Source organism: Eschrichtius robustus, chromosome 13 (assembly GCF_028021215.1).
Source record: "Eschrichtius robustus isolate mEscRob2 chromosome 13, mEscRob2.pri, whole genome shotgun sequence".
NCBI classification, from domain to species: domain Eukaryota; kingdom Metazoa; phylum Chordata; class Mammalia; order Artiodactyla; family Eschrichtiidae; genus Eschrichtius; species Eschrichtius robustus.
The window spans coordinates 62,785,408-62,797,575 of record NC_090836.1 but is presented as its reverse complement, the minus strand read 5'-3'; the positions used below and the strand labels follow the sequence as shown (position 1 = coordinate 62,797,575).

General features: G+C 34.1%; 1 protein-coding gene across 1 annotated transcript in view; it reads left to right on the top strand.

Moving 5' to 3' along the window:
* The window catches only part of KCNC2 (potassium voltage-gated channel subfamily C member 2), a 202,296-nt gene extending 190,945 nt beyond the window's left edge, over positions 1–11,351 (top strand). Inside the window, exons 3-5 of the mRNA XM_068560441.1 lie at positions 3,408–4,335; positions 6,409–6,573; positions 11,182–11,351. Of these exons, the coding sequence (XP_068416542.1) occupies positions 3,408–4,335; positions 6,409–6,573; positions 11,182–11,318 (1,230 nt within the window). The 3' untranslated portion in view covers positions 11,319–11,351. The remainder of the gene's footprint in view (positions 1–3,407; positions 4,336–6,408; positions 6,574–11,181) is intronic.
* The last annotated feature ends 817 nt before the right edge of the window (positions 11,352–12,168 follow it).

Here is a 12,168-nt window from a genome sequence, read left to right as displayed (position 1 = left end):
GTTACTCTCTTATGGTTTTGAATCTCAGTACGTATTTCGCCTCCCGTGGTTGACTGATGTCCTCTTTTTGTTCTCCCATGGTCCAATGCCTTCATTACTCAAAGCACCTTCAACACCAAGCTGTTTTGTACAACCACCTTTTGCTGAAGGCATAACAGAGCAAGCCTCATCTTAGAATTTAATATTCTCCATTGGTCTCCCAAAGTTCTGCTGCTGTACCTGTGGGGGATTTCTCAATTGTTTGTGCTCATATTATGGGCCTCTCCTCCTTCTCTTTAGAGACATTTTCCACTTCCTTCTCTTCAGAATTCAACTTCCTTCCTAGGTCCTCACTTGCAGGCTGACAGAGGCCAACTTCCAATTTCCTACCATGTTATTATGAAGCATACTTTCGTTCTCAGTTACAACTCTTGTTCTAGACCATACCTAGTGTCCTTAGCCTTTATAAATAAAAAATGACCTATCTAGCTGTTTTTTTAAGCAAAATAATGATGTACTTCTAAGGTGAATACTGTATATTTCCAGGAATATCAAAGTTTGTTTCCATTCTTTATACCCTTTTTAGTTTCCTATTATAATGTTATCACACTCCAGCAGATTTACAAAGTCTTTAAAAGCTAAAGATATACTGAGTTATAAAGATTACAATGAAGAATAATACAAATACAAAAATCATCATGTAGTTCTTTAAATAATGCTAATAAAAATATTTATAAATGCAAGTTCCAATGACATAAAAACAGACAATTTTTGGTTTCTAAAGTTTTGTGTCTTAGAATTGTGTATACTTAGAAACTATTCCGTTGCTTTGTTTATTCACAGGTATTTGTGTAGAAGCCAGAATTATGTCACAACACACACACACATACACACACACACACACATACACACACAGACCCTAAACATCCCATTACGTAGGAGGTAGTGGACTATTCTTATTAAGGTTTAAGAAGACTCTTTTAAGAGTCTACAAATTCTTGTAATTTAAAAACTGCTCCAATTCATTTAATAATGAATTATCAATCTTGTATTATCAGTCTGTTGAAAAAACACTGGAACAGTGGTTTCAAATTTTACTATGCATAGCAATCACCTAGGAAGCTTGTTAAATGCAAATTCCATCTCCCCAAACAAGAGGATCTGTGTCTGACATCTGGCGTGAAGGTAAGGAATTTGCATTTGTGTAAAGCTCCCCAGGTGTGTTCTAATGAATGTGAGCAAATTCCTTTTCTGGGAATATGGGTGGGCAATTTAAATAATTTCCAAGTACAAAATGATTCATGTTACTTAAATCCCAACCACCAAGTGTGGTATCTTAAGACTTCTTTGACCTTTTCCTGACAACATAACTCATTTAATGAACATAAACACCAGGTTCTAGTAATTCTTACTGAGGTAATAATTATATTTTTTAAGTATACTAAAATATACATAATAATGATTTCTGATATTTTCATAGTGCTTTAGATTAAAAGCCACCTTAATATATATCTTTTATTTTCACTTCATCGCCTGTCAAAAACAAGGGTAGTTGGTAGATAGGCATGGAAAAATAAGTCAAAGCCTTGAAAATGACATGCCTTATAATACTATATGAATGATGTACTAACTGACACAGTGCATAGAAACAAGTCCATAATTTGGAGTGGTTCATTTCTTTTTAATTGAGGTATAGTTGATGCACAATATTATATGTTTCAGATGTACAGCATTGTGATTCACAACTTTTGAAGGTTGTATTCCATTTACAGTTATTAAAAAGATTGGATAATATTCCCTAAGCTGTACTATATATCCTTGTAACTTATTTTATACATAGTAGTTTGTACCTCTTAATTCTTTACCCCTATCTTGCCCTTACCCCCTGGGGTGGTTCTTTGAAGCAGATAATCTCAGGCCAAAGTTTTCTTTTTTTTTTTTAGTCTTTTTGTGTATCTCTTATGTATTTGGCGAGATCTGTATATCTCGTCCATTGAAGATCAACCAGGGGAAAAAAAAGAGGTGGTTTCAATCTCTTCTTGAAACTTAGACCTTTTCAATGTCATGGTTGAGATGCAGGATATTAGGGAAGAGCTTTGGGTTTGGGATATACCCTATTATTTCTAAATAATGGCCTCCTTCCACTTGACTGATGACCTCCTCTCCCTGAATAATTCATTTGTTTAGACATTCAAGGAATAGTCTCTTGGTATTCATTAAGCATGCTTAATCTAAGAGCATTATCAGAGAGCACCAGGAATCTGCCAGCTTCTTTGAAAGCCTCTGGTGCTGACAAATGGCAACAGTGCCATTTGCTAAAACAACTGGGTTTCAAGTTTTCAGATCTTTAATATTAAGAAGTATGTGATCCCAAGATAAATAAAGGTTTCAACATGTTTGTATTCTACATTTGAGAGTTTGGTAGTTATGGGAACAGAATCGGGGGCAAAACTTATCAAGTTAGTGTCTCAGGTCTATCACTTTGTAATCTTATGACTTTGGAGAAGTGACAAACTCTGTGACTGTAAAAGGTGATGGTGTAGTGTTGTTATGAGTGTTGACGTGAGTTAATTACATAAATTGCTTTGAAGAGTGTCTGGCGCTAGTAAGAACTATATAAGTGAGAACTTTTATTATTATTCTATATTAGTAAGTGTGTATTCATATATTATTGACCAAAGAAATGTTGAATTAAAAAAAAAAAAACCCGCAACTTTATAACATATTACTTTAACATTTGGAGTTCTTTTTCAGGACAGGAAGAAGACTGCCTTTTAATTTGTTCCTTAACTCTTTCTCTCTCTTCAGTCTTGATGCCTACTCTTCCTAGATTTGCTTTTTTGGACAAGACTCTGCCTTAAGTTGATATAATATAAATGGTAACATAGCTCAAATTTTTTTTTTCATGTTCATACCTCATGACAATCTGAACATTATAGAAGAAACATACAGTTAAATATGGGTGGCTACCAAATTTCTATCAGTGTGGACTGCACCTTATATTTATGGTTGTAAATCTTGATCTAATATGTGAAGATTTCTAGGATGGTAAAAAATATCTGGAGCCATTGTCTACATTTATTTTTTTTTCAGCCTGTTGCCATTTAACATTCTTTTGCAAGGATTTTTATGCTCTTTTCACAGGTATAGTGTCTTACACAAAAGAGTCAAGTTATTTTCCAACATAAATCAAAACTTTTTACCTATATAAGCTGAAAACAGAACTTGAAACATATCATCAGTGCAACTCTAATGAATGTTCCCTACACATGTCTTCTTACACTTGAGTAACATGCCAAGTGAAATCTTCAAATATATGTTTACACTTTTTCTTCTACAGGGATTGATACATTTAGATTTGGATTGAAATATATTATGGTTAGATCACTCTGTGTTTCTTCTTTTATTTCTTTTTTTTTTCTCTACAGTTTATTGCTTTTGCTTCTTTATTCTTCATCCTGGTTTCAATCACAACTTTTTGCCTGGAGACACATGAAGCTTTCAATATTGTTAAAAACAAGACAGAACCAGTCATCAATGGCACAAGTGTCGTTCTACAGTATGAAATCGAAACGGATCCTGCCTTGACGTATGTAGAAGGAGTGTGCGTGGTATGGTTTACTTTTGAATTTTTAGTCCGCATTGTTTTTTCCCCCAATAAACTTGAATTCATCAAAAACCTCTTGAATATCATTGACTTTGTGGCCATCCTACCCTTCTACTTAGAGGTGGGACTCAGTGGGCTGTCATCCAAAGCTGCTAAAGATGTACTTGGCTTCCTCAGGGTGGTCAGGTTTGTGAGGATCCTGAGAATCTTCAAGCTCACCCGCCATTTTGTAGGTCTGAGGGTGCTTGGACACACTCTTCGAGCAAGTACTAATGAATTTTTGCTGCTGATCATCTTCCTGGCTCTAGGAGTTTTGATATTTGCTACTATGATCTACTATGCGGAGAGAGTAGGAGCTCAACCCAATGACCCTTCAGCTAGTGAGCACACGCAGTTCAAAAACATTCCTATTGGGTTCTGGTGGGCTGTAGTGACCATGACTACCTTGGGCTATGGAGATATGTACCCCCAAACGTGGTCAGGCATGCTTGTGGGAGCCCTGTGTGCTCTGGCTGGAGTACTGACAATAGCCATGCCGGTGCCTGTCATTGTCAACAATTTTGGAATGTACTACTCCTTGGCAATGGCGAAGCAGAAACTTCCAAGAAAAAGAAAGAAGCACATCCCTCCTGCCCCTCAGGCAACCTCGCCTACTTTTTGCAAGACAGAATTAAATATGGCCTGTAATAGCACACAAGGTGACACATGTCTGGGCAAAGACAATCGGCTTCCGGAACATAACAGATCAGGTAAGGCACAATTTCAAATGCATGCCATTAAATACTTTATAGACCAGTATGTCCCTGAAATAGAAGACAAGCATTCTCATTTTCCACAAATGTTCATGAGTTTTCCGTTCTACCCCTTCACAAAAAATGTGTTTGTGTCAGGCTTGTAGATAGCTAGATTATAGCTTTTCTAAATGAATCCTAAGTAGAAGTCTGCATAGCTGGCTATAGAGTTCTCCTGCTTTAGTGGGAATGCCCTTTGCTGATGGTACCAATTTTTCTTTTGCCTGTTTGTTGCTTTTGTGCCAATGTTTCTTTGTTTCCCTGCACGATGTGATGGTACGATACTGGACATTTTCCATCCTTCATTCTCAAAATGTTGATCTCCATATCATTTGGCTTGGCGTGTTTGTCTCAGTTTTATCTCTGCCACATGGGGCCATGCATTTTAACCTAATTCACAATAAGAAGATATGTAAGAAGAATGGACGTTTACATTTCAAAGGCCTAAACACCAAAGAGGTGATATGTAAGATGTCCCTTTTCAAAGTAAATAGCTTCCTCAGTAATATTATGGAGGGTTCATTAAGTTTTCATTATTCTTAAATTAGGATATTTCAATATAATCCCTTTGGATTGGGTAAGGTGCTATGTAATATAATCAGCCCAACATTATTCAGGGGATAGATGATCTGCTTTGGCTAATCAATGGCAAGGTTGAATTTCTCTGTAGATTTCCTTTTTTATGCACTCTGCATTGGGCTTTGTTCCCTCCCAGAACTCAGTTTTGGATGATTTACTGCTTCAATTAGTTGAATTGCTATTCCTCTCTATTGTCATAGATAATCTAGGGTTGATTGTAAATTGACATTCAGTTTGCCAAAGTGATAGTCAATAGTGTCATCTCTAGTCTATTATGTCTACTACAGATGAAATATTTTGTAGTTTACACAACTTAGATTTTGTCCACTATGAAAAGTTAAGATATATGCATTCCCTATAACTTAGGTAGGTTTGATCTTTTTCTTGTAGAAAAATGACTTACTAGAATCCCATGTGAATAATTTTGCGTTATTTAGAAATAACACCAATTAAACAAAGCAAGCAAGCAAACAAACAAACAGAAAAGGCAAGTGACATTTTCACAGGTTCCCTCCTTAGCTTCCAAAAGTTATTATGAGGTAGATGGAAAAAAAAAAACTGGCTGGAACTGAACTGCTTTTTAAAAGGTTTTATTTGCAGTCCTTATGTTTATTTAGTAGATTGTTTTGCAAATTCTGTCAATATGTATCTGAGAATTGTTATGCCAGGAATGTCTTTATGAAAGATGAAATTTAGTTGATGTTGCTGCTCTCATTAGACTGCTCTCACGTACTTGCGCAGAGCCCGTATGAAGGGCATGGAAAGGAGGACACACTCTCAGCCTGGGCAAACATTGTTATAAGCTAGTATCTAGGCTGATAGGATGTGAAAGTCTTTGGCAAGCATATAGAAGTAAACAGTTGTTTCAAGGGCATTTGAGAAGTTGATCTTTTTCCACTGGTAGGCTCAAAAATATTATGTCACCTCAAAATAGAGAAACTGGACATAAAGTTTGTGAACTTCAGGATTATTTTCATTACAATTTTTTGGGGAAAATTACTTTCAGAAAATAATAAAAGCATGTGTCTTAAAGCACTGCAAAGACAAATATTTACTTAGGAGTTTTTCCTTCAGTAGGCTCCACTTTCAAAGATGTCTATTTGCATTAACTAGATAACATGTCAAAAATGGAAAGATATTAATTTGTGTGCTACTTCATTATCACACTTATTTTGAATTCACATTGATTTTGTAAAAGTTACTGTCCTATTAGATAAAATCCAAAATGAAGTTAAAATTTCCCAAACAACATTTCTCTCCTTTTCAATACATTTCCATTTTGCTCCACGTAAATTTTTGTAATGAGTGATGCAAATTCTTTCTCTTATCATGATGTGATTATTGTGTTTTGTATATCGAGTGACTGTACTATGGACATTCGGCGTAAACTCTTTGTACTGTCTCATTTCCTCATCCATCACTGTCTGTCAATGGGCATGGTGCTGTGACCAGTGTTATCAGGTGACGACAGTACAGGAAGTGAGCCGCCATTATCACCCCCAGAAAGGCTCCCCATCAGACGCTCTAGTACCAGAGACAAACACAGAAGAGGGGAAACATGTTTCCTACTGACGACAGGTGATTACACGTGTGCTTCTGATGGAGGGATCAGGAAAGGTAGGCATGCATTTAATCAGATCCTAACAGGTGACTTAGCAATTAAATGCTGCAAATATATGGAGTGCTGTAAAATGCTCTTTCATTATTTTCTAGGAGCAACTGTGCCATCATGGTACTCTTTTCCTCATCATATCTTCTCTCTTTATAAACATTTAAAAATACATAACAGCCGACTTGATTGTCATATCTAAAAGGCGTTTCACCCTTCTTTCTTTTTTTTATATTTTGGTTTTTCATTTGTCTATGGGCAGAATTGTAATGAAGTATTTAAAAATTAAGTCACTCGTCTAATTATTTTAATACAATGGATTCAGCAGTCTTTAAAAGTTATCTTTTTTCCTACAATGAATTAAACTCACTAATTTACACTATGCATATATTTGATAAGTAATTAATAATTTAAAACAATAATAAAGCTTTTCTCAAAGTAAAACATTAAACGTACTCTAGTCGTCTCTTATCCAGTATTTGGGCAATTTTTCCCAGTGGTTTACCTGAATGTCAGAAGGTTGCTAAGGTACAAAATCCTCAGCCATATAGAACAATATACCCAATCACTGGAAAGGCTACTTGTGTACTTACAAAATGTATTTACGGAATTTTTCTTCAGGGCAGTAATAATTCTAAGTTTATTATTTTTTTAATTGACACTGAACAGTGCCTGGCACATAGAAGATACTTAATAAATATTTGTGGAATGAATACATTGTATTGGACAGACATCTTTGTTAAGGAATATAACAGAATACTGAAGCTCCACTCCAGCACAGTTTCGTTTCCCTAGATTGTGCCAAGTGTCTATGACTATTCCTTAGGTGCTAGTTTTTGTCTTTGTTTTTGTTTTAGTAAACTTTACGAACTGACAATTGGACCCTTTTCTTCTCCTTAAGAAATAGTTTTGTGACACTTATAACCCACCATTGTCAAAGTGCTGGTATGCTCTTAGATTACCTCCTACTTTGAGAATTCCAGTGGCTTTAGTGCCATGGTTATTTTTCTCTGTTTATTGACAGAATTGAGAAAGAACTACTAATTTCTTATGAAGGAATAATAATTTCTTATGCAGTTGACTGAATTTGAACGAAAAGCCACTCCAAAACTTTCATGTTAGTGCAAGTGCATTTTAAAAATATTGTGCTTATTTGCTATTCATTGCAGTTTCTTCCTATTGAATACTTTACCATTTTAAGCCTAAAATATTTATTTTGTGATGACTGCTTTCTTTGAAATAGCTCGTTACCCATGTTGTGCTTCTCTTTCATTTCTCCTGGGCACTTTATATTGTTCTTTCTGTCTCCATACCTGTGAGTCCTGAAAGAGAAGACAAAGGACTCTTCTTTTGTTTCTTTAATATGTAATATTTTAAATCCTTCTTCATTCTAAGAACTTTCAGTCTCTACATCTATCCCTTGCACCAAAATGTATTTCAATGATCTGAATAGATTTATTTGATTTTTTGCTATTTTACATTTAAATATCATGTTACAACAATTTTTAAATATTTTATATAGATAGTTAATATTCTATCATAGTATTTGAGCAAAATATATGTACATATATTAAATAATAATATCTAAATAATAATATAGAACAGTATTTTAAGTGCATTGTAATCTTAAATCACTATACATGTGTATACATATATACTTATATATGTATATATGTATTTGTATGTAATATGTGGTTAGATTTATGTGTATTTTGAGCATCATTCAATAAAGTATCACATGCAATATTTATACTAGGGTTACATGTTTAAGGATCTAGATAGAATTTTTTTTTCCAGGTTAGAAAATATTTTGAATTTTAAACTGTCAAAGGGGATCACATATGAAAAAAGACTTTGCAAATTATAAAGCACTATATAAATATAGTTTTTCCATAAAATAGCAAAGTTTCATGAGCAAAGCAATTCATAAGATATTCAGTTTATATGAGAAAACTATACATTCAATCTTATTTCACAACTACAAATTTTATCAGTGAGAACGTCTTTGAATACTCATCTATGAGCTTTTTATTCTTTGTCATTTCTCACCATAATCAACTTCGTTTTCATTCTTGCTTAATTCTTTTGCAGATTTGTGTTCTTTTCCTAGGTCTGGTAACATTTCTGGCTAATTTCACTTAATCTTCTCAGTGTCTTATTTTGTCATGTCTATTAGAAATCCATTTATTTCTTCTCCTTTTTCCTTTATGTAGATTAGAGATGTCTCCTATTACTCCTACTCAGATATTTATTTCCTACATGATTTCTTCCTTGCCTTTCAAATTGTTTTCTACACTAACCTGATTTTAGAGTTATGAAAATTCTCCCCTATGTAGATGAGAAAAATGACTGGATTCCCATTGTATTCTTTTTCTATCAACAAATGTAAATGTAGTTGGGCATACATTAAGAAAACATGTGGATTCCCTAAAAGAGTAAACTCCCAAAACTTAGAACCTGTGTCTTCATTTATATAGTAGTTTTATGAAATCATTTTACATGAACACAAATATACCCATTGGTAGTACATGAGTAGGCAGTTTCAATACTGCCCCAAACTAATATGTGCTCTTAAAAGCTGTATAAAATGTATACCATGTATTGGGTTCAACGTTGTTTATTCTCATGAATTATATTTTTAGTCATTCTATTCAGTAGAAGTTTGATAAGGCAAAATTTTATCAAATTTTCTGTTCATAAATGAACCTGCAGAATAAAGGAACAATATATTTATATGAATAACATAATTTTACTAATTAAATACTTGTTACTAAATTATAAAGGAAGCCTTCTCAAATGGACATTGAAATCATAGTTATTAAGAATAAAAGACCTATAAATAGAATAAATAATATTTATATTAATAACTATAATTCAGAAAAGTAAAAATTGAGAATGGCAACCAAGATTTACATGTAACTAGCATGATTAATGTAAATTGTCAAACAGATTTTTTACCTTTTTGGAAGTCTTATAGAGAACATGGTGACTGTGAGGAACAAAAGGTACATTTTTATAAGGATGATTTTTAGTTATTAACAACCTCTTTCATACATATTCACTAGTTTGCTTTTAATCAAAACCAATCAATGTTTATAGTCTAGTTTACATTTTTCGGTTATACTAAAAATCCAAGTCAACTTGTATAAATTATTCTTTCTACAATTCCCAGTTATATTTCCAATTGCATTACAGAAGAGTAGTGATAACTAGCCCACCAGGCATGTGAAGATCCCTATGTAAGAAAAAATGACTTGCAATTCCTTTTTAATTATTTAAGACATTCTCCCATTAACTATTCCATCAGCCACCAGAGGAGAGTGAAATATATACCACCTCCCAGGCTTTATAGCTCAAAATACTAACAAAATATATAGGCAGATAATTTTCTCATTAGCAGAAATTATGTCCTAGAGAACTTTATTGTAGTTAATGGATGACATAAATTTCCATTTACAAAATATCAAAGAAGACATCTAATCTGCTGAAAGTTTGTGGGTGTATATGTAGGGAGAGGTTCCTATTATTCCAACCTTACCCCACAGTAGAGCTATTTTGTTTTCCTATCTACAACACTTTTTCAGTGGATTTTTCAGAACATTTACTTGCTAAGCTGTATAATATAACTACTTTTTCAGCTAATAGTTGCCTGGCTTTTAAGACAATTTTACTTCTAACTTTATACTAGGTACTCCCTTCCTCATTTACCTGCCTCTAATCTTTTCTAATAAAAAATACTGCAATATATGAATCCTTCCAAAGGTGACCTTGATGGGGTGTTGCTTGAGTAGCTAAGGCCAAGCAATAGGTTAGAGCTTGTGGGAAGTATCTTTCATTCTGTAAGTTCATGATGATCATGAACAAAAGATTAGAATGCACGATAATAGAAAGAAAAGGTGGATTAAGATCAAATTGTTCTCAATTCCTGGCAGAGAGTCAGCTGAAAATATCAAATCAAAATCAGACTTTAATTTACTAAAATTATCACTCAATTTGTATTCATTTCTTTTCTTTTCTTTTCTTTTTACTTTTTTTTTAAAATACAAGGGATTAGAAATGGGCATTCATTCTACATCATCTAGATAATGGCATTAAAAACCATTATTTAGGAATCATCCTTTTAACCTCATAAGGCTGGAAGATTAAATATGCTGGAAAAGAGTTGTCCACTTAAAGTTAAGCATGCTTTATTAACTTGGTAATAATAAAAAGTGAAAAGAGAAAAAATAGCTCATTTTTTTTTAAGGAACATATTCTGAAATTTAAAAATATTTGCCAAATTTATATCTTACTTAAGTTGCTTTGCCTAATTCTTAAAAGCTTTCTGATATTGTGTATGCCAAAATTACATCAATACAAACTGTAATCTGCGAACGAATAGATTTTGAAGTATTGCAACAGTAATTTGTGATAGCTGGTTTAATCTTTTGGAAGTGACAGCTACAGTGAGCTTCATTTTTTTTTTTTAGAGTAGTAAATTGTCTCAATATTGAATTCTTTGTAAACAAATTCTTTGAGCTCAGAAATAGCACTTTTGATTACCCTGCATGATATTGTTTGTCTTTGTCTATTTTCTGGTTGAATTCAACTGATGTCTGTGCATTTTTTCATAAAAGGATATGAAAAATCCCGAAGCTTAAACAACATAGCGGGCTTGGCAGGCAATGCTCTGAGGCTCTCTCCAGTAACATCACCCTACAACTCTCCTTGTCCTCTGAGGCGCTCTCGATCTCCCATCCCATCTATCTTGTAAACCAAACTGCATCAGTCGGCTAAATTGTCTTAATTCAAGTACTGTTTACCCCATAATGGAAATAATTAAACATAGACTTACTCCAAGCTCTATTAATACAGTACCAATCCTGCATGATACTACTATCTGAAGTCAGAAATGCCATTTGGGTAGCCAACAAATCTTATCCTGGCTTTAAATGAATCTTATCCTGGTAGTGCTACTACTTCTCCATATTAATTGCCCTGATCTCCTTTCGCAATAAAATGACAGATAGCATCAGATATTGGCCAGTACCCTAATACATAAACATATCTTCAGGGAGATATATTTAGACCAGTGTGCTTCCAAATGCCAACCACTTCATGGGAACTTCATTTCTTGTGACTCTCTAAACCATTCTGAAGATGTCTGGGATCCTATTTTGATTGCTCACAACATGACTTTGGTCAGCTCATTTGCATGGACCATCTTGTCTCTATCACCTGAAAGCAATGTCGCAAAGTTCGGGGACCATGGATGGCTCGGGATATGTGTACTTGCATCGAACCATCCTGCTGATGTGAAAGCACTGGTCGACTGTTCTGCATGTTGAATTGTGGGGCATGGAGGGCGAGTTTCTCCTTGACATTTTTTTTTTTCTTATTCTTTGAAAAAAATATTTGTTTTAAAAGATTTAATTTCTTGATTGATTTACTTTTGTTCCAAAATGCTGTATTGGAGTTCTGAATGTCTCTGGTTGTTTGCACACAGATAACTGCAAAGAGGTTGTCATTACTGGTTACACGCAAGCTGAGGCCAGATCTCTTACTTAATGGCTTGGGGAAGGCACAAAACATGAGAGAAAGGTAACTGCCAGCCAGGCTTGCAT